General features: G+C 36.2%; 1 protein-coding gene across 3 annotated transcripts in view; it reads right to left on the reverse strand.

The window, feature by feature from the left end:
• LOC143228826 (potassium channel subfamily T member 2-like) overlaps positions 1-24,190 on the reverse strand; it is a 188,686-nt gene that overhangs the window by 64,093 nt on the left and 100,403 nt on the right. For all 3 annotated transcript variants that reach the window (XM_076460205.1, XM_076460204.1, XM_076460203.1), the window contains exon 2: positions 5,564-5,643. In XM_076460205.1, coding sequence (XP_076316320.1) covers positions 5,564-5,643 — 80 coding nt within the window. The remainder of the gene's footprint in view (positions 1-5,563; positions 5,644-24,190) is intronic.

The raw sequence follows: 24,190 nt of genomic DNA on the forward strand, positions 1-24,190 counted from the left end.
GGGCTATTCTTTTACCAATGAACAATGGGATTGACCGTCACATTATAACGCCCCCATGGCTGAAAGGGCGGCATGATTGGTGTTACGTGCATTTGAACTCCGATTACGAGTCGAGCGCCCAAAACCGCCTGTCGTGCCGGGGCCTTTCATACCAGAAAAATTACAAAAACAAAACCTTAAATGAAGAAAACATTCGTCCCCAAGTAGCACAGCAGTAAGTCTTCTGACTTAAAAAGCTTGAAACCGGGTTTCGATACCCGTTGTGGGCGGAACACAAATAGCCCATTATGTATCTATGAGATTAATTACAAACAAACGAACGAACTGTGGTAGAGCGGGTATCGTTTGTCTAATTACAGCAATACGCTCGTGTCTGTAGTTTCAGAGGACTAATTACAACAAAAGCACAGTTGGACGACGTTTCAAAGATCTTCCATCTGTGCTGTATTGTAGTTTATTCCTCTGATAGTTTCTCCAACAGTGTCGCGTTGGCTTAACATTCCCCCTTTAAACCTTTGTTTTCCCGTTACTAATACTTCGCCTAAGCCTAATTCATATGTATCTTTACTGATGTCACCAACACTCTACCTAAGCCTAAGTCATATGTATCTTTACTGATGTCACCAACACTCTACCTAAGCCTAATTCATATGTATTTTTACTGATGTCACCAACACTCAACCTAAGCCTAAATCATATGTATCTTTACTGATGTCACCAATACTCTACCTAAGCCTAAATCATATGTATCTTTCTTTACTGATGTCGACCTCACTCTACCTAAGCCTAATTCATATGTATCTTTCTTTACTGATGTCGCCAACACTCTACCTAAGCCTAATTCATATGTATCTTTACTGATGCTCCTATATGCGGATGTCCACGTATATCGTCACTGTACCATAAAATTTGTTATCAAGCTGTTAGAAGTTTTTGAAGTATTTATTGTAAAGAAATGTGCTTCTTGACCGGTAGATGGCGTGAAAACACGTTAAAAATGGCAGTAAATATTGTAGAAGGGGTTCACAACACTATTAATATAGATTACGGGTAGGGTGTGTGGTGGAATATCTTATTTGAATAAAGTGTCCTCTGTGAAATGTATCTCCCTAATTTCCAATTGTACATACTTCCATATATTTACCTTATGATCAAGAAGTGATTTAGTGTGTGTTTCTCTTATTGCAAAGTCGCATCAGGCTATCTTCTAAGTCCACCGAGGGGAATCGAACCCCTGATTTTAGCGTTGTAAGTCCATAGACTTACCGCTGTACCAGCGGGGGACGTGATTTAGTGAACTATCACGGTCGTTAGATTTTTGTTTAACGCGTTTATATTGTTCATAGTTTTACCTTGATTTGAAGATATTTAATCTCGAACTAAGTAAAGAAAAAAAAATCCCGCGGCAGGTGTTTGGTTTTACAGAAAGATAAACTTCCCCCAACTGGGGTGTTCAGGGATATTTATATCCCCATTTACTCCTCTCGCGATAGAATTTTGATGTCAACATTGGGAATTTGGATTAAATTTTCGGTCTAGCTTGTTTTTGTTTTACTCAATTGATACTGAAAATTGAAGTAGTGAGTAGTTTCAGAGAAGAGCGAATGGATCAAGATGGCGGAGAGAAAGGAATCATGACCGACGTCGTAACCTTGTCCTTGCGATGTTCAATGACGGAATGAGGGACTGACTTGACTGAAGTACGGAAAGAAGCAGGTCAACAAACTAACACTGAAACATCTCGTGGTCAGGGCCACGGAGTGGCTGGGATCTGTAAATCCAAGTGCCTCAGAGTTTGCGCCGAATATTCTACCTGTCCTGTGCCCAGAGCTGAAATGTAGAAAAAAACATCAATAATAATTAGTAAACTGACATAATGTGTTCATTGTTAATTTATGATGTCTTGGAGGCCAAGTATGTGTTGTATTGGGATATTGTTTTGTGTGAGGCGCTTGTCATGGTGTGTAATTTAGCAGGAGTTACGTGGTTCTGCTTTCTCTTGGCCCGGCATGGCCAGGTGGGTTAAGGCGTTCGACTCGTAATCTGAGGGTCCCGGGTTCGAATCCCGGTCGCACCAACCATTCTCGCCCTTTCAGCTATGGGAAAGTTGTAAAGTTACGATAAATCCCATGATTCGTTGGTAAAAGAGTAGCCCACAGAGTTGGCGGTGGGTGGTGATGACTAGCTGCCTTCCCTCTAGTCGTACACTGCTACATTAGGAACGGCTAGCACAGATAGCCCTCGTGTAGCTTTGCGCGAAATTCCAAAAAACAAGCAAACAATCTGCTTTCTCATAATGCTTGTAAGCTAGTGTTGTAAGGCGATCCTTGAGTAGAGGTATATTCCAAACTTCATGCACGTAGTTAAGTGGAGTGTAGTTAGGTAGCTTAAGGGTCATTCTTAAGGGTCATTCTGTTGGAGTTGAAGTGTTCTGGCCATGCTTTCTTGCATGTAGTATGTGATTTGAGCGCCGTATTCAATCACAGAACGAATATAAACTTCGTAAATTCTAAGGATAGTGTCAGATGCGCATCCTTTATCATTTCCTGTAATAAGTTTAAATGATAGATTCTCTAACTAACAGATCTGTAGACAATTCTGAAATGTTGCGTCCAGAAGAGTCTTGTATCGAAAAATATATTCCTACAAATTTAGCTTGGTAAAGTATGATGTAATATCTATACTGGTTACTCTCGGACTGGGTAATGTACGACTTAAGATCTGTTCCAATTAATCTCGAACCAGATAAAACATGACGCAAGCCTTATTCCGATTTCTTATTACTTTCATAGACTTAGTTATTTCTTTGAGACTCTACCGAAATGTCGCTTGAACTGGAGGTGATACTTGACACAGACTTCCGTAACTTACCACTATTAGTTAAAAGGAGGGCAATCGGTGATAAGTAACCGCCGCTTACACAGCTGGTCTTAATCGTGTAGCAGGACTGGCTGCCACATTCATATGTTCACAGCTGGAAGTGACATAGCGTGGACTCAAACCTTGGATCTAATAAACTGATATCCAAGCTCTGCCCAGATAAAAAGAGGAAATCGCACCTTTTATTTCTTTTTCTTCAAAAATAATTCGTGAGAGACAAACTAATGTACAATTAAGAGTAATTTAAAATTTCCTGGTAAAATAACTGTTAAAAATACGTTGGTCAAAAGTAACAATCTCTAAGACTATTTTACTCCAGCTATGATACGCCTAGTGGTTTGGTACTACTATAAAATTCCTTCACTCGTAATATGATGCAAGCTTTCAAGAATTTAATGTTTGTTTTGGTTTTGCATTTCGCGCAAAGCTATATGAGGACTATCTGCGCTAGCGTCCCAAATTTAGCATTGTATGACTACAGGGAAGGCAGCTAGGCATCACCACCCGCTGCCAACTAGTGGGCTACTCTTTTCCCAACGAATAATGGGATTGACCATCACATTATAACGGTAACACGGTTGAAAGGACGATCATGTTTGGTGTGATGGGGATTCGAACCCGCGACCCTCGGATTACGAGTCGAGTGCCTTAACCACCTGGCCATGCGGGGCCTACGAACATTGTTATATTTTAGCCTGTATAGGTTTATAACAATAGTCACGTTAGAAAAATGTTGTGACGATTAGTTGGTTGGCGTTTAATGGCGCAAAGCAACTAGGACTATCTGCGCCAAACAACCGGTAAAAAATTTCCTCTTTCCGATCCTTGCAGAAGCAAGACAGCCAATGTCCAATATAGGATTTTATTTGGTAAAGCTTGTTTTCACGTTGCTCACTCCAAGACAGCCAACTAGCATGGAGTCAAGCCTTGAATACATGACCATAGTCCATGTATGGAACAGGCACAGTAGTGACAGTGCCAGAGCAGACTGATTTAGCTGCAGTATCAGCGAGCTCCTTCCCGCGAATACCGACGTGACCTGATATCCAAAAGAACTGGATAGACGTAGATGTTAAAGGGAAACAAGCCAATCGGTTTTGAATATCGGCGAGAACAGGGTGAGAGCTAATGTGAAGCAATTCCAGGGCCAGTAAAACGCTAAGCTTGTCGGTATAAGTAGAACAAATCGTGTACTACTTAGCTTCTACGTGATCCAGGACAAGAGATATGGCGTACAATTTGACAGTGAACACAGAAAGTGTAGATGGAATTCTCTACACAACCATGGCAGAGTCCATAGAGTCACCTGATTTCAAACCATCCATATAAATGGGAATGGAAGGATGATTCGAAAGATGTTCGGAAAACAGAAGACGGAATTTCCAATCAGGAATATTTGCCTTCCTCAAATGACTCGCAGAAAGGCACATTTGACGGGATGAACTGACCAGTGGATACAGCAGTGTCATCCAAGGACAGACCTAATTCATTCAATTGATACTAAGGTCCCTAGGTACAATAGCATACCATCTATTCTGAAAAAGCATGGCCCACTGAGGAAGGAAAACACAACCCCAGGGGAGCAGAGGTGTAGAGGAGGTTCATAAGACTCTGTGCACAAACTTTGGACTAGGAAGTGCGGAAAACCTCCATGCTGAGCTGAAGCTCCTGATAGTGAACGGAGTTCAACATCTTCAAAGCACAGGTCCTGGCAGAGACCCACAGTCCAGTTTTAATCGAACAATAGATTTTTAGCATTGCACATCGATACACTCTCCAAAAGGAAGAAGAGAGGACATGGAGGATGTTCAGTGCTCTTGTACACTTGACCCGTAGCTGCTTGATGTGTGGTATAAAGGTCAGCTTACGATCAAAGTTAAGACCCAAGAACGTTACCTCAGGGAACACGGGAGGCACAACTCACTGACACGGAGTTCAGAATCGGGGTGAATACCGCGTTGGTGGCAAAAGTGCATGCTGTGGTCCACTTCAGTAAACGATTGAGGGCTGTCTGTAGCTGCCGCTCAATAAACCTCACGTTTGACGACTGACACGAGATGCGGAAGTCGTCGACATAGCTAGCGCCCGTTTGCAATGGCAGAAGGGAGTTGTCCAGTGATGGCATTAATCTTTGTACTGAAAAGTGTGAAACTCAAGACACAGTCCTAAGTTATATTATAGTTACAAAGGTTTAGTATAACAGTAACATTAGAAAAGTTTCGTTGTGACGAAAACAAACATTGTTGTGTGATAAGCTGTAAGGATTTATTATAAGGGTAACGTTAGTACAATGTGGTTGTGACGAAAACAAACATTGTATATATTATAGCTATAGAGGGTTATTATAACGGTAACATTAGAACAATGTGGGTGTGATATATTACAACTACAAAGTGTTATTATAACGGTAACATTAGAACAATGTGGTTGTGATATATTACAGCTACAAAGGGTTATTATAACGGTAACATTAAAACAGTGTGGTTGTGATATATTACAGCTACAAAGTGTTATTATAAAGGTAACATTAGAACAATGTGGTTGTGATATATTACAGCTACAAAGGGTTATTATAACGGTAACATTAAAACAATGTGGTTGTGATATATTACAGCTACAAAGTGTTATTATAACGGTAACATTAGAACAATGTGGTTACAAACAGATTGTTTTATATTCTTACTTGATCGCTGATTCTTTATGAAGAAAAGTTGGAGTCTTTCTTTCAAGGTGTTTTCATTCACGTAAAACTCTACCCGCACCCTGAAATTAAATTTATAATTGTTAGTTGCTGGAAGAGTCTAAAATAGTCTTAATATTTATGGACTGTTAACACTGAATAATATATTCAATATTCCATTAACTAATTTCATGTTAATGCTTCTAACTGCCAAAATACAATAAAAACGTGTTATTCTTTAGACACCAATCAATACTTTCATTTTCCACGAAATAATACATCCAATATTCTGTTAACACTATTGATGTTAATACTTCCGACCGACCAATATTCTGTTAACACGATTGATGTTAATACTTCCGACCGACCAACATTCTGTTAACACGATTGATGTTAATACTTCCGACCGACCAATATTCTGTTAACACGATTGATGTTAATACTTCCGACCGACCAATATTCTGTTAACACGATTGATGTTAATACTTCCGACCGACCAATATTCTGCTAACACGATTGATGTTAATACTTCCGACCGACCAACATTCTGTTAACACGATTGATGTTAATACTTCCGACCGACCAATATTCTGTTAACACGATTGATGTTAATACTTCCGACCGACCAATATTCTGTTAACACGATTGATGTTAATACTTCCGACCGACCAATATTCTGCTAACACGATTGATGTTAATACTTCCGACCGACCAACATTCTGCTAACACGATTTATGTTAATACATCCGTTCGACCAATATTCTGTTAATACGATTGATGTTAATACTTCCGACCGACCAATATTCTGTTAATACGGTTGATGTTAATACTTCCGACCGACCAATATTCTGCTAACACGATTGATGTTAATACATCCGACCGACCAACATTCTGTTAACACGATTGATGTTAATACTTCCGACCGACCAATATTCTGCTAACACGATTGATGTTAATACATCCGTTCGACCAATATTCTGTTAATACGATTGATGTTAATACTTCCGACCGACCAATATTCTGTTAATACGATTGATGTTAATACTTCCGACCGATAGAAGAAGAGAAGAGTATTTTAAGTCATCAAACGAAAATATATGTTTTAATAATAGATTATAAATCCAACATTTCATTAATAGATCTGGTGTTAAAACGTTTAGGCACCAGAAAAGGAAGACAAAAACATTCTAATTCTTTTAACCCCAAAATATGTGTTTATTAACATAGAATAACAAATCCAGTATGTTACTATTATGTTTGATGTTAAACCTTTTGTCAACTATCTGGGAGAAACAAAAAAAAAAAAGTGTATTTGTGTGACTATGGTAGTTAATAACTGTAGGAATACAAGGATTAGAAAACGTAAATAATAATTTTTTTTCAGGGTAGGAGCTATCTTCAGCTAAGATAGCCTCAGTTTTCTAACAGGACGGTTGATCTTTGGAGTAGTTTTTCTTCAGATGTGATGTGGGTGTAATATATTTATGGGAGTCTAAGGAAGGCTTGGTAAACTCTTGAGTAATGCGGGCTAACTTTGAGTATTTTATTTTCATTTTGAAGTTTAGCTCAATGAATGGAACGGTCCAAATGGACCAACATGTTCCTTGATGTTCGTAAATTATACGAATATGTATATAAAGATGTATGTGAAAATTATTATGTGATAAATTAAAATTCTTTGTTTTATAACGAAGTGTGGCCTTTGTCTGCAAGTCAAAAACAAACAAAAAATATTAGCACCACTTTATCACATATTACAACACTTATTAGTTAGCAGTAGACCATGCTCTAGTTTTCCTAAAATTGTTGAGTGTACGAGATACCAGACAGGGTTCGTCTAAACGTCACTAGGTGTTGAACTTGCTCCATTAGCAACAACTTTCAGGTAGTTGCGAAAGTCTGGTCTTTCTTACTTTGAGAAACACTCAATGTTTTAAATAATTACATCATTACCAAGTCAGCCATGGAAAGATATTAAACCTTTTTATCAGGTGTACCTATTGCTTTGGTGCTTGATACCATTATCAAGTCAACCATAAGAAGATTTTAAATAATAATTAAGTTTCCCCATTACTTGGCATGCCACATAATTATTTTATTACCGTAGGTGTTTTTTTCTCTTTCATTGCAAAATAATAGTTTAATAGTTGTTTAAACAGATAATGTCTCCTTCCGACTGAAATAATCAGTCGTTTGGAACAACTGAGACAGAGAGATAAAGAAACCAGCATACTGTGAAGGCACAAGAGCCATTGTTCACCATCCATTAAACTTCAATCTCTTATCTTATATGAACTCGATATTGAAAGAAAAAAAAAGGCACAAGCAACAAAAACAAAAAACAAAAGCCTAAAATATTTTGATATGAATTTGAAATTTTGCTTTTGTTTTATTTTATTCCAAATATAGTTTTGATTCCCTAACCCTACTAGTGTTCATATAATTTTGATTCCCTAACCCTACTAGTGTTCATATATTTTTGATTCCCTAACCCTACTGGTGTTCATATAATATTGATTCCCTAACCCTACTAGTATTCGTATATTTTTGATTCCCTAACCCCACTAGTGTTCATATATTTTTGATTCCCTAACCCTACTAGTATTCATATATTTTTGATTCCCTAACCCTACTAGTGTTCATATAATTTTGATTCCCTAACCCTACTAGTATTCTTATATTTTTGATTCCCTAACCCTACTAGTGTTCATATATTTTTGATTCCCTAACTCTACTAGTATTCATATATTTTTGATTCCCTAACCCTACTAGTGTTCATATAATTTTGATTCCCTAACCCTACTAGTGTTCATATATTTTTGATTCCCTAACCCTACCAGTGATCATATAATTTTGATTCCCTAACCCTACTAGTGTTCATACATTTTTGATTCCCTAACCCTACTAGTATTCCTACATTTTTGATTCGCTAACCCTACTAGTGTTCATATAATTTTGATTCCCTAACCCTACTAGTGTTCATATATTTTTGATTCCCTAACCCTACTAGTGATCATGTAATTTTGATTCCCTAACCCTACTAGTGATCATATAATTTTGATTCCCTAACCCTACTAGTGTCATATATTTTTGATTTCCTAACCATACTAATGTTCATATATTTTGATTCCCTAACCCTACTAATGTTCATATATTTTTGATTCCCTAACCCTACCAGTGATCATATAATTTTGATTCCCTAACCCTACTAGTGTTCATACATTTTTGATTCCCTAACCCTACTAGTATTCCTATATTTTTGATTCGCTAACCCTACTAGTGTTCATATGTTTTTTATTCCCTAACCCTACTAATGTTCATATAATTTTGATTCCCTAACCCTACTAGTGTTCTTGAAGTTCACATTCAAACTTATTGATTATTGAAACACAATACATAAAAAAACAATCAATTTAAATTATTATTTAAGGCTAATATTTACCATGATTTTTTTTAGGAATTATGCTCGTTCTTGGTTTAAAATTATACAGTTTCCTATCATATTAATTGTTGTACTTTCACGTTAGGCTTAAGTTGGTCATTACCTGCTGTTACGTAACCTGTTTCGCATTCTGATAGTACTTGTAATGTGGGTATTTCAGAACGACAGAAACCTTTTAAGCAAATAATAAAAAAAAATGGAAGAGAGGAACAACAAAAGTTTCGAATCTCAAAACATGTAACGAGACTTTTATTTTCTTTTCAGCATAGTAAAACAAAATTGCAGAGCTGAGGTTAATCAAAGTTTGTACCAAGTATGTACCAGGTTCAATTATGATTTTAGCATTATTTGAATTTTGTTTTAAATATTCCTCAAACTACATACCAAATAATACACATTGACGGATATTATCGGTGGCGATATGCCACTGCATTAGCATTTAATTTTGTCGAAATAAAACTCGAATAAGACTTTATAAATTTGAAGAACCACGTTTCGGTGGGCCTACCAATTATACGTGTAAATATGCGAGACCTATAAATCGGATATAAAGAATAATACGTAATAACGTTTAAAATTCTACAGTTTCATGTCACATTAAATGTTGTACTTTCATCTTAGGCTTACGTAACCTGTTTCGTATTCTGTTTTATTCACTAATGTAGCTATCTTAGGCTTACGTAACCTGTTTCGTATTCTATTAGTACTTTGATGTCGGTAACTTAGGCTTACCTAACTTGTTTCCTATTCTGTTAGTACTTTGATGTACCTATCTTAAACTTCTAACTTGTTTCCTATTATGTTAGTACTTTGATGTAGTTATGTTAGGCTTACGTAACCTGTTTCGCATTCTATTAGTACTTTGATGTAGGTATTTTAGGCTTTGGTGTAGTTATCTTGGGCTTACGTAACCTGTTTCGTATTCTGTTATTACACTGATGTAGCTATCTTAGGCTTACGTAACCTGTTTCGTATTCTATTAGTACTTTGATGTAGGTATTTTAGGTTTACCTAACTTGTTTCCTATTCTGTTAGTACTTTGATGTACTATCTTAGGCTTACGTAACCTGTTTCGTATTATGTTATTACACTGATGTAGGTATCTTAGGCTTACGTAACCTGTTTCGTATTCTCTTAGTACTTTGATGTAGGTATTTTAGGCTTACCTAACCTGTTTCGTATTTTGTCAGCAGTTTGATGTAACTATCTTATAACAAGTAAAATAAAAAAAGTTTTGATTCTCAAGCAACTGATAATTAGGAAGGGTTAAAGTAGTTGTTATGAATGAATATTTAAGAACTATAGTCATCAAAGTAAATTTTAAAAAGCAAGATAAATAAAAGGTGGAGATTTAAAAGATTCAAAAAAACATTCAAATAAAGATCGAAAAAAAGGAAGTGAACAAGAATGGAGATACTGTAGACAGTAGTTACTCAAAATATAAATCCCCACTTTGGATATCTGCTGTTAACTAGAATTACATTTGGTGAAATAAAAATATAGATTTCTAGGTTGACTAAATAATGTCTACAGTATCTCCAACCTTGTTCTCTTACTTTTTTTACGATCCCCATTTGCAGGTTTTAAAAATCCCAATATTTTTATTTATCTGTTTTGTTGGCCTTTTTTATGTTCAACTATGGGTAATGGATTGTGTATTACAGTAGCTAACTTTATACATTATAATGATAATAAACAGAGCTAATAACTAGCTGATACGATCATGATGATTTACAGTAGCTATTGACTATTTGATCACATTAGTTCGAGATGTAAAATGTAAAGCTGGAACTGGAGATTATCATGAAGGTTTGTTTGAGAATATATTAAGCATTTATAGTTCTTATGTTACTAAATGATATAATACATAGAAATGGCAAATATATGCATTGACTAAATCATAAACCCCTCTAAGCACAGAAACAAATTACCAGTAGAAAATTACCATTTTCAAATAAAACAAATACGTCTGAAACATCGCTTTGAATAAACCTTTGTATCTTTTACAGTAATCATTCTACGAATGTATGTACTAAAATGTAATATTATATATATTGATATATTCTACTTCTTCACTTCGTACATAATATACACGGCTAAAAGGGCTAACATCTTTGGTGTAACAGGGATTCAAACACGCGAACCTCAGATTACGACTGGAGTTCCTTAACCACTTGGCCATGCAAGGCCCAATAGTAAACGTTTAAAGTGTTGTTTCAACTGAATCGCTACTGTTTAAGGTGATTTTTGCCCAAAACTTCTATTAGGTTTTAGTGCAGGTCGTACAATCCCTATTACAAATTATTATCGTGGTTTAATTCACTTAAAAAAACAAACAAACGTGCCATTGGTGGGTAAACGGCATGTTTACAAAGTTATGACGTTAAAATCAAGGGTTCGAAACAACTCAAGTAGATAAATCTTGGCTAAGCACTTGTGTAGCTTTGCACTAGATATCCCAACACTAATTAAAGTGATTTCTGTGGGGAAGTACGTTACACTAGGAGATACAAAGATTTCAAGCCCCGGCATGGCCAGGTGGTTAAGACACTCGACTCGTAATCCGAGGGTCACGGATTACAAATTCCCGTCAACACAAACATGGTCATCCTTTCAGTTGTGGGGACATTATAATGTTACGATCAATCCTACTATTCGCTAATAAAAGAATAGCCCAAGAGTTGACGGTGGGTGGTGATGCCTACACTCTAGTCTTACACTATTAAATTAAGCGGCTAGCGCAGATAGCCCTCGTTTAGCTTTAGGCGAAATTTAATAAGGATCAAACAAAGCATAATAAAAAAATTAATAAATGCCGCATGTTTTGACTAAAGAAAACACACCAGTGTTCTAACGAAATATAAAATACGTATTATTGATTTTCATTATGTTTGCAGGTCGTTGTGTCATATATATATACAAACTTAAAAATGTATTTTATTTTATTAAGACTAGCAACATCAAAAAACATTTTTTTGCACAATAATAAGCATCATTATTTAATATAATTTACAGTTTCGATAAACGTGTTGGCATCACCTAGAATAACAACTTTCAGCTTCTTCGTTCGCGTTAATAATTTTATTTTTGCTATACAGGTTAGTTTAACAAATATAAAACGAGAGGGCGCACCCAGTCACATGACTGAAACATTTATTCATTTTTGACGTCCGCAATAAAACGTTTCACTAGGTTAACCTGGCTTCATCAGGTACCTTTTACAAAACATTGGTACTGTAAAATGACACACTTTTCTTTAAATAATAAACTGTTTCTATATAAATTTGTTATGTTGTTTTTTTTGTCGAAAAAAAATCGTCTTTGAAAGTAAACATTTGTACTCTTTTTTTTCTTCATCTTAGGAGAGTTCCCTGTGCTGGTATAGCAGTAAGTCTACGGATTTACAACGTTAAAATAAGAGGTTCGATTATTTTGGTTGGACACAGCAGATAACCCGATGTGGCTTCGCTATGAGAAAACACACGCACACAACACACCTACTGGGAGTTCCATGGGCCCGGCATGGCTAAGCATGTTAAGGCGTGCGACGTAATCCGAGGGTCGCGGGTTCGAATCCCGGTCGCACCAACATGCTCGTTCTCCCAGCCGTGGGGGCGTTATAATGTGACGGTAAATCCCACTATTCGTTGGTAAAAGAGTAGCCCAAGAGTTGGCGATGGGTGGTGATGACTATCTACCTTCCCTCTCGTCTTACACTACTAATTTAGGGACGGCTAGCACAGATAGCCCTCGAGTAGCTTTGCGAAATTCAAAAAGCAAACAAAATAAACTGGGAGTTCCACAACTTCTTGAGATGTTTTTTTATATATCTATATTGCTTCACAAGCCTTACTCTTGCATTTTGGATTTCATTTCATCAAATTTTACTTTGTTATGAGGTAGACTTTTCAAAATAAACTAAAAATGTACTCAGCAACTGCTCCACAAATATCCATTATTTAAATAACTTAAATCTTAATTTCATAAGTGTTTTGAAAACGAGAAAATTAAAATTTGATAGAGTGTTTAAAATAAATACAGTGTACGACGAAACAAGGGCATGGACTTTTATTTGTTTGTTTCTTTCGGATATTTATCGCGTAAATCCATCCGAGCAATATCTGTTATAGTCCAACCTAATTTTCAGCTAATATACTGAAAGGAAGGTAGATAGTCAACAACATTTAACATCAACTCTTATGCTACTTTTAATCGAATAGTTAGCCGTCATTCTTGTAACGCACCCGCGGCTTCAAAGTGCGAAGCCCGAATTTCTACTAATGGAACGTGAACCCTGAATCCTCGGTTTAACGGTCCGATTACACCAAGCACTAGGAAATGACTGGCTCAGATTTGATTTTAAGTAATAAAAAACGCACATACCAACACCTTTTTTTGATACCGTCTTTCCAGGCTCATCAGATGGCGCTTCCAAGCGAAGTATCACGTCGAAACTTTATTACGGAGTGATATAAAATACATTAAAAAAAGCACGCTTAAAATATCAGTAATGGGCCTGTTAAAAACACGGTGCTTCAAATTGCTAGTAGCAGATTGGAATGTTATACTATGTGACCAGAAATATTTGTTACAGGAAAACGCTGAAACTTCAAAAACTATGAACTGAAAATTGCAGTGAAAGAATTATGAAATTGTTTGATATTCTATTACAGAAATTTTAGGGATAATTCATTTATAACGATGAATTGAAATACAGATGTGATACTTTTATGTTCTCTATAGAGTACACTTGACACTATTCAGGCTACACTCAAAACTCATCTCTTGGGGCATTCTGGATTCCTCCCAGTGTATCAGCGATAAGTTTATGGAGTTAAGCGCAACCATGCGGGGTTCCATTCCCCACTATGGGCAGAGTGCGGATGCCCATTGTATAAGTGTGGGACAAATATATATTTTAAAAATCACCGTTTGAAGATAAGGTTCACTGAAAACAAATTATGAATACAGAAGACATATAAGTTAATGTATTTACTTGTTGCAGTAACATATCACAGAAAGAGTGGCACAGCGTTTTGTTGACAGATTCTTTTTGTTTTAAAGGTATTTAAAATTTACAGTTCCAGTCTCAATGGCATTTTATGCTCGTGTAGTCTAAACGGTCGGATCAGAATCCGTTAGGTTTGAGGTATAGTTATTCCTAATTTTGAACTACTGACCAAAGACAATAGCCAGTCAGCAGTACCCGCTGCCACCAAGGCTTTGTTCATCTTGAAGTCGAATAACTGTAATTACTGTTACTCTAATAACGCACCCACACCCGAGCATGCAGAGCATATTTAGTGGTACCACGGCGTGGATCGTCCTTTCGAATCTCAACACGGCACGCTAGTCATAGGCCACGCCCAAGTCACGCGCCACTAAACGTTTAATAGTCGAGCATTACGTCCGATATTAATACCTGGTATCTGTTTGTTCTTTCTGATATTCCACAGAATCAAATCAAAAAGAGCTGTTATACAAGTACCACAACTGCAGTTGGAAAATGGTTCTACAAAAGGACTTTTTATTGTGTTATTTACTGTCTAGATTTCAACGTGAAATCAAGTGTTATTACTGGTTGAAAGGCATCTCTATGGCAACACAATACATTAATTAATTGGTTCATTAATAACCTAAATGTCACCACATAAGAAAGCTTGTTTGAACACTGTTGTAAAAGTCAAACTGGCCTCGGATTTGTCATATACAAAGTTGGCATTATCTCACAGAAATACAGCACGAACATCAGTCATTTGTGTACGTATTTTTGTTTTAAAGAGATTTAATAGCCTCGAAACACAACATTTCCGTAAACACCACGGATTATTTCACACTTACATGAAGCTGAACCTGTGAACGAGTTGTCTATACAAAACAAAGGTAACTAATAACAACCAGAAGCAATAACAAGTGAAAACGTGAGGGTAAAGAGACAGATTGTGTGTGATTATTCTGGTCACACTGAAAGGTACAGAGACATAACACACATTTGGTATGTATACACGTAGAGTGTAACATATACTTAATTAACAGCGAAAAAAACAACTGTTAAAATATTTGAATATATTAGACTAGTGACGCCCTTAACGACTGGCTGGTTAAACACTACCCTCATAGTTCAAGTGTCGTAACTATAGCAACGGGGTTGGAAGCTTTCGATAGGTTTTAGGGGCGCATAAATTCAGTTGTTTACTGAATAGTTTGTTTTCTGCCTACCGTTATGTTGCCTTACTGCATTGTTTCAACAACAATAAAAACACCGACAGAATACTCGAGAGAACTGCGAATTTGCTTTTGTGGTTCTCGTATAAGAAGTAGAATTGAAATATTCGTTACAGTTAGTTAAAATAAATTTCAGTTGCGAGACAAAACAACGTCATATTGGGGAAACAAACTTTGAAAACAAAAATTACAAACGTTAACCACGTATATGTATTTGTTGTTGTTATTCCTAACATACGTAAAAAAATTGTATTTAAATTTAGAACTTCACGCTGGCATAAAATTGTAGTCTAGAAACCCCTAAAGTAAGCCACATGAAACAAACGTTTTGCACGACTCAAAATGGGTCAAGCCCCTCGCTAGTACAGCGTTAAGTCTAGGAACTTACAACGCTAAAATCTGGGGTTCGATTCCCCTCGGTGGGCTCAGCAGATAGCTCGGTATGGCTTTGCTATAAGAAAAAACACACGCATAAAATGGGTCAAATGTCCAACACTATAAATCAATGTGAATCAGATTTGATAAATGTTCTACACGACTCAAAATGGGTCAAACATCTAACACTATAAACCAGTTTATCAGATTTAATAAATGTCTTATACGACTTAAAATTGATCAAATTTTGAAATAATTTGTAAGACATCAAGCCCCATAGGTCGTAGTAAAGGTACAGTAGAACACATCAAGCCTACAGGTCGTAATAAGGGTACAGTAGAACACATCAAGCCTACAGGTCGTAATAAGGGTACAGTAGAACACATCAAGCCTACAGGTCGTAATAAGGGTACAGTAGAACACATCAAGCCTACAGGTCGTAATAAGGGTACAGTAGAACACATCAAGCCTACAGGTCGTAGTAAAGGTACAGTAGAACACATCAAGTCTACAGGTCGTAGTAAAGGTACAGTAGAACACATCAAGCCCCATAGGTCGTAGTAAAGGTACAGTAGAACACATCAAGCCCCATAGGTCGTAGTAAAGGTACAGTAGAACACATCAAGCCTACAGGTCGTAGTAAAGGTAGAGTAGAACACATCAAGCCTACAGGTCGTAGTAAGGGTATAGTAGAACACATCAAGCCTACAGGTCGTAGTAAAGGTATAGTAGAACACATCAAGCCTACAGGTCGTAATAAGGGTACAGTAGAACACATCAAGCCTACAGGTCGTAGTAAAGGTAGAGTAGAACACATCAAGCCTACAGGTCGTAATAAGGGTATAGTAGAACACATCAAGCCTACAGGTCGTAGTAAAGGTATAGTAGAACACATCAAGCCTACAGGTCGTAATAAGGGTACAGTAGAACACATCAAGCCTACAGGTCATAATAAGGGTACAGTAGAACACATCAAGCCCACAGGTCGTAATAAGGGTACAGTAGAACACATCAAGCCTACAGGTCGTAATAAGGGTACAGTAGAACACATCAAGCCTACAGGTCGTAATAAGGGTACAGTAGAACACATCAAGCCTACAGATCGTAGTAAAGGTACAGTAGAACACATCAAGCCTACAGGTCGTAGTAAAGGTACAGTAGAACACATTTATAGTAAGGGCATAATAGAAACATATAAGTTGTCTTTTCATTTACCTAAATCATAGTAGATTAAACGTATAGAATCAGTAATTATAGTTAAACAAATCACTGAAATATTCGGCTGGTTAACAACACATTAAAAACTAGAAAACTGCCATGCTTATTAGGGAAAAGAGTAGTTATATTAAATTCACGCGGCTTCTGTTTTTACATTTTAATTAAAGAGTGAGTCAAACAAATCTTAGTTATATAAAACATGTTTCATACCATTTAATTAAATAGAGAAAATGTTGCGAAATTCGAAGCGTTCGAGATAAAGAGATGGCCCCCTAATGGATAAAATAAATATGGCGAATCAGTAACGGCAATACCTTACAGTTTCCATTAGGTATAGTCTCGATCCAGTCCTCTACGTATTCCTGTTGTAATAAGTTATTAATTTTATGGTTCATTTAGAACAGTGGTTCCCAACCTTTTTTATGCCCCGCACCCCTCACAGTAATTATTTATTTAATAATAAAGGTGAAGGTGGCCAAAACAAATGTTATCTCGCACCCCTGGTTGGGAACCACTGATTTAGAATGCTTAATTCGTGTAAGAGTTAAAACGTTCAAGTCATCCTTCTGGGCTAAAACAGATACATATTTTGGCGATTTCTATATATTTTATTAGCACGTTGTCCTTTCCAACTGTATCTCTACGTGTTTGCTTATGGGAACACGTGTTTTAAATATCGGTCTATTTGTTTGTTCATTTGTCAATACGTCTTTCTACCTTGTCTATTTCTGTTTGTCCGTCCTCCATTTTTTTGTATTTTAATGTTTCTCTGTTTATTTTTCTATCTGGCTTTCTAACCACTTTATGTCTCTAACCGTTTGTTTGTTTGTCCGACTAATGTTTGTTTTTCTCTATACAAATATCGTTTGTACATCTATATGAGAGACACCTCCCTATTTTTTATAGTTATCTTTGTATCCGTGGTTTGCTTGTCCGTCTGTCTCTCTCTGTTTATTTGTCTGACAGTTCATTTACTTATGTAGCAACCTGCCCATTCGTAAAACGTCATAACTGACCTATAAGTTTGTGCGTACGTGTCTGTTTGGTTGACGTATTATCTTCTTATCTGATTGGCTGGATGTGAATTTCCCTCTCTGTAAGAAAGTACCGTTGGTCACATGACATTCTTGACATCAAACCACATGAAACTCCGTAACTAATTTTGTACGTTTTGTAAAAAGATAGTTTTCATGAATTATCACGAACCACGATAGTGGATCAAACTATGGATCGCGCAGGAACTCGCTCAAAATCTATTCTTGAATCAACGTTCAAAAACTTCCTTTGCAATAGTTCAGATCCCCCAACATTGGTAATAAGCAGAATAAAGTGATTTCACGACTGTGAGCAAAAAGCAAAATTTACCTATTTGTTCATATTATTAACATTAATGTTCTACAAGCGTACGGCAAAATCGGATTGGGTATTTTGTACAAATTACTAGACAGGTACACTGCATGAAAAGCTGCGATTGTCCATGACCTATTTAAAGTTTATTGATCATTGAAAGTTGATTTACAAATCTATAATGACGTAACAGATGCGATGTGCTTCCCCCTAGTGACACAGCGGCATGTTTACAGTCTCATGTCGCTAAAAACGGATTTCGACACTCGTGTTGGGCAGAGCACAGATAGCCCATTGCGTAGCTTTGTGCTTAATTCAAAACAAACCAAACCAGATGCAAAGTTATCCTGAGAGGCTGCTTTTGTACTTGACGCGTGTTAAACGCGTGTTTACACGAAATCTGGTTCAGTGAATATAGTTACTTTAATATATTCGAAGCTAGCTTAATTCAAAGCAATGTTTCAGACGTATTTATTTTATTTGAAAAAACATCTTTGCTACTGCTAAGCTTTTATACGCGTGTAGTGGAGGTTGTGTCTTACTTTAGGCACACAGCTGCTCATCGTTGTGCATTAAAAAAGCCAACATAAGATGACCAAAACTTTAGAATTTAAAAATCTACAAATATGGATCGCAAAAGAGTATACAAACAACACCAGAGATCTACTGCTAACAGTTTGCTCAAGCTATTAATCCTCATTAGGACCCCACTATTGGAAGCGACATCTAATGTAGTGAAGAATCACACACGAATTTTGAAAAAAACGAAAACAAAGAGAGTATTTTTAACACTTAATTCTATATCTTATTCTCTATATATGGACACGAAAACTTAAGAAACAAGATAATTAAAAACTGTTAATTTATAAAAGGGAATAGGGGTCATCAAAAAAGTACTGAAAAAGTTAAATTAAATTACAAAAATTATATTCTGAAGCCTACAGTTAGGGACCGTAAACAAACAAGGCAGGAAATATGGACTTGTAGCTTGAGAATACAATGTAAGGGATATTTCAATCCATTTTTTTTTTTTACATTTTCTTTTTATTGGAGTCCGTAGTTGTAGGCTTGACAACGTAATCTTTGCAATATGATTTATTTAGGTTTTGGACTTTTTTGACGTTCTCTGTTCTCCTTTTTAAATTATCAATTTCTAGTAACATTGTGTACAGTGGGTTTCCCAAACTTCCTGTATAAATGACTATACTGAAGTCGCTTCAAGCTGGTACACGTTTTTGAACAGTATATTACTATAAAACTAACATTAAAATTGACGTTTTCTAAACCCATAAATTACGGAAAATAATTGCTTTCGTATAATTAGTTTTACGAACTAATTCTATATTTCTTCATTACCTCAAACATTTTCAATTTAACCTGATAATACAATGTTAATATATTTGATTTAAGTAACAAATAATTTATTAATTACGAAAGAAAAACAGCAAAAAAAAAACGCATATTATAAACGTGCTTAATCACACAATGCGTTCGTCTTCGCTATCGTCTGATTCAAAATATTCATTTTTTTCCATTTATCAACCTTTTCACTCAGGATAAAATGGTATGAACCTTGGACTGTGAAGAGAAAAGGTGTCCAAACTATCGTTTAAAGAGGCGTTTCCTAATTTTGATTCCATGCTTCGTTTAGGAGAAACCGGAGGACTATAGAGCGTTGCGTTTCCATGATGAGAATGAGTGTATGACCTATCCGTTTCGGCAACAGGGTCAGGACGTGTCATTGGTCGGTTCTTGGCTTCCTGCTCGTGATGTCGCCTTCCAAAAAACCACAAGTTGGACATGCTATTCTAACGAGATGAATGCACATCATGGGTGTTTTAAAAAGTAAAAAAAAAAACAACAAAAAAAACAGTCCATACTCACTTACGTTGTACTTAAAATTTCATGGAAAAGCACAGCTTACGTCATACGACATTGCACTGTTGACATCAAAAAGCAAAATAATTGTCTAACGTTGTAGTACAAAGTTACTTTGTTCAAAATATATACTGACATGAAAGTATAAATTATAACTTCATGATAACAGTCTTAAAAGGTTATAATATTGAAAGATAAACCTGTTCAAGTAACAAGACATCTCCGTTATTGGACACACACATTGTAATGGACAGCTCGCATTGTGTTAAAATGACTTTTTTGGTCTATGTGAGAAACACAAACATAAATATATATATATATATATCTCACTTCTTCTTACAGACTAACACATTAAACCTTCACTACGTAGAATATCAAGAAACCCTATTATTCTTGTAGAGAAATATTATTTTTCTCAATAACACTGTCGTTGTTAGGTGTACTTCAAACTACCGCTGGAAACGAGAGTGCTTAACTGGAAACAGATCACAATCTTTTACCAAAGTTTTTACTTGTTTCGTGTATGTGTACATAAAATGCAGAGACAAGTAACGATATACATGTATATAGTGCACGAAGGACATAGCGAAGACACTTTGTTAACCTGAAGACCACATAAGAAGGTCAAAACATTGTTCTGTACTTTATTTTAATTAAAGTGTTAACAGCAGATGTCATGAGAATACATTTTTACTACAATAAAGACATTAGTATTACTAATTCTGTTCTATGAGGGTGATACCACTCTTTCATTAATTCTAGAATAGCATACCATAACCAGTCAACAACTGTAGTTTGTACTTGTGTCACTTCTCATCACTATGGATGAACCAGATGTTAGAAATGTTAACATACCATAACCAGTCAACAACTGTAGTTTCTACCTGTGTCACTTCTCATCACTATGGATGAACCAGATGTTAGGAATGTTAACATACCATAACCAGTCAACAACTGTAGTTTCTACCTGTGTCACTTCTCATCACTATGGATGAACCAGATGTTAGGAATGTTAACATACCATAACCAGTCAACAACTGTAGTTTCTACCTGTGTCACTTCTCATCACTGTGGATGAACCAGATGTTAGGAATGTTAACATACCATAACCAGTCAACAACTGTAGTTTCTACCTGTGTCACTTCTCATCACTGTGGATGAACCAGATGTTAGGAATGTTAACATACCATAACAAGTCAACAACTGTAGTTTCTACCTGTGTCACTTCTCATCACTATGGATGAACCAGATGTTAGGAATGTTAACATACCATAACCAGTCAACAACTGTGGTTTGTACTTGTGTAACTTCTCATCACTGTGGATGAACCAGATGTTAGGAATGTTAACATACCATAACAAGTCAACAACTGTAGTTTGTACTTGTGTAACTTCTCATCACTATGGATGAACCAGATGTTAGGAATGTTAACATACCATAACAAGTCAACAACTGTAGTTTGTACTTGTGTAACTTCTCATCACTATGGATGAACCAGATGTTAGGAATGTTAACATACCATAACAAGTCAACAACTGTAGTTTGTACTTGTGTAACTTCTCATCACTATGGATGAACCAGATGTTAGGAATGTTAACATACCATAACAAGTCAACAACTGTAGTTTGTACTTGTGTAACTTCTCATCACTGTGGATGAACCAGATGTTAGGAATGTTAACATACCATAACAAGTCAACAACTGTAGTTTGTACTTGTGTAACTTCTCATCACTGTGGATGAACCAGATGTTAGGAATGTTAACATACCATAACAAGTCAACAACTGTAGTTTGTACTTGTGTAACTTCTCATCACTATGGATGAACCAGATGTTAGGAATGTTAACATACCATAACAAGTCAACAACTGTAGTTTGTACTTGTGTAACTTCTCATCACTGTGGATGAACCAGATGTTAGGAATGTTAACATACCATAACCAGTCAACAACTGTAGTTTGTACTTGTGTAACTTCTCATCACTGTGGATGAACCAGATGTTAGGAATGTTAACATACCATAACAAGTCAACAACTGTAGTTTGTACTTGTGTAACTTCTCATCACTGTGGATGAACCAGATGTTAGGAATGTTAACATACCATAACAAGTCAACAACTGTAGTTTGTACTTGTGTAACTTCTCATCACTGTGGATGAACCAGATGTTAGGAATGTTAACATACCATAACCAGTCAACAACTGTAGTTTGTACTTGTGTAACTTCTCATCACTATGGATGAACCAGATGTTAGGAATGTTAACATACCATAACAAGTCAACAACTGTAGTTTGTACTTGTGTAACTTCTCATCACTGTGGATGAACCAGATGTTAGGAATGTTAACATACCATAACCAGTCAACAACTGTAGTTTGTACTTGTGTAACTTCTCATCACTGTGGATGAACCAGATGTTAGGAATGTTAACATACCATAACCAGTCAACAACTGTAGTTTGTACTTGTGTAACTTCTCATCACTGTGGATGAACCAGATGTTAGGAATGTTAACATACCATAACAAGTCAACAACTGTAGTTTGTACTTGTGTAACTTCTCATCACTATGGATGAACCAGATGTTAGGAATGTTAACATACCATAACAAGTCAACAACTGTAGTTTGTACTTGTGTAACTTCTCATCACTGTGGATGAACCAGATGTTAGGAATGTTAACATACCATAACAAGTCAACAACTGTAGTTTGTACTTGTGTAACTTCTCATCACTGTGGATGAACCAGATGTTAGGAATGTTAACATACCATAACCAGTCAACAACTGTAGTTTGTACTTGTGTAACTTCTCATCACTGTGGATGAACCAGATGTTAGGAATGTTAACATACCATAACAAGTCAACAACTGTAGTTTGTACTTGTGTCACTTCTCATCACTGTGGATGAACCAGATGTTAGGAATGTTAACATACCATAACCAGTCAACAACTGTAGTTTGTACTTGTGTAACTTCTCATCACTATGGATGAACCAGATGTTAGGAATGTTAACATACCATAACCAGTCAACAACTGTAGTTTGTACTTGTGTAACTTCTCATCACTATGGATGAACCAGATGTTAGGAATGTTAACATACCATAACAAGTCAACAACTGTAGTTTGTACTTGTGTCACTTCTCATCACTATGGATGAACCAGATGTTAGGAATGTTAACATACCATAACAAGTCAACAACTGTAGTTTGTACTTGTGTAACTTCTCATCACTGTGGATGAACCAGATGTTAGGAATGTTAACATACCATAACAAGTCAACAACTGTAGTTTGTACTTGTGTCACTTCTCATCACTGTGGATGAACCAGATGTTAGGAATGTTAACATACCATAACAAGTCAACAACTGTAGTTTGTACTTGTGTAACTTCTCATCACTGTGGATGAACCAGATGTTAGGAATGTTAACATACCATAACAAGTCAACAACTGTAGTTTGTACTTGTGTAACTTCTCATCACTATGGATGAACCAGATGTTAGGAATGTTAACATACCATAACCAGTCAACAACTGTAGTTTGTACTTGTGTAACTTCTCATCACTGTGGATGAACCAGATGTTAGGAATGTTAACATACCATAACCAGTCAACAACTGTAGTTTGTACTTGTGTAACTTCTCATCACTGTGGATGAACCAGATGTTAGGAATGTTAACATACCATAACAAGTCAACAACTGTAGTTTGTACTTGTGTCACTTCTCATCACTGTGGATGAACCAGATGTTAGGAATGTTAACATACCATAACCAGTCAACAACTGTAGTTTGTACTTGTGTAACTTCTCATCATTATGGATGAACCAGATGTTAGGAATGTTAACATACCATAACAAGTCAACAACTGTAGTTTGTACTTGTGTAACTTCTCATCACTGTGGATGAACCAGATGTTAGGAATGTTAACATACCATAACCAGTCAACAACTGTAGTTTGTACTGTGTCACTTCTCATCACTGTGGATGAACCAGATGTTAGGAATGTTAACATACCATAACCAGTCAACAACTGTAGTTTGTACCTGTGTAACTTCTCATCACTGTGGATGAACCAGATGTTAGGAATGTTAACATACCATAACCAGTCAACAACTGTAGTTTCTACTTGTGTCACTTCTCATCACTATGTG

The sequence above is a fragment of the Tachypleus tridentatus genome, chromosome 10 (genome assembly GCF_004210375.1).
Source record: "Tachypleus tridentatus isolate NWPU-2018 chromosome 10, ASM421037v1, whole genome shotgun sequence".
Classification (NCBI taxonomy): domain Eukaryota; kingdom Metazoa; phylum Arthropoda; class Merostomata; order Xiphosura; family Limulidae; genus Tachypleus; species Tachypleus tridentatus.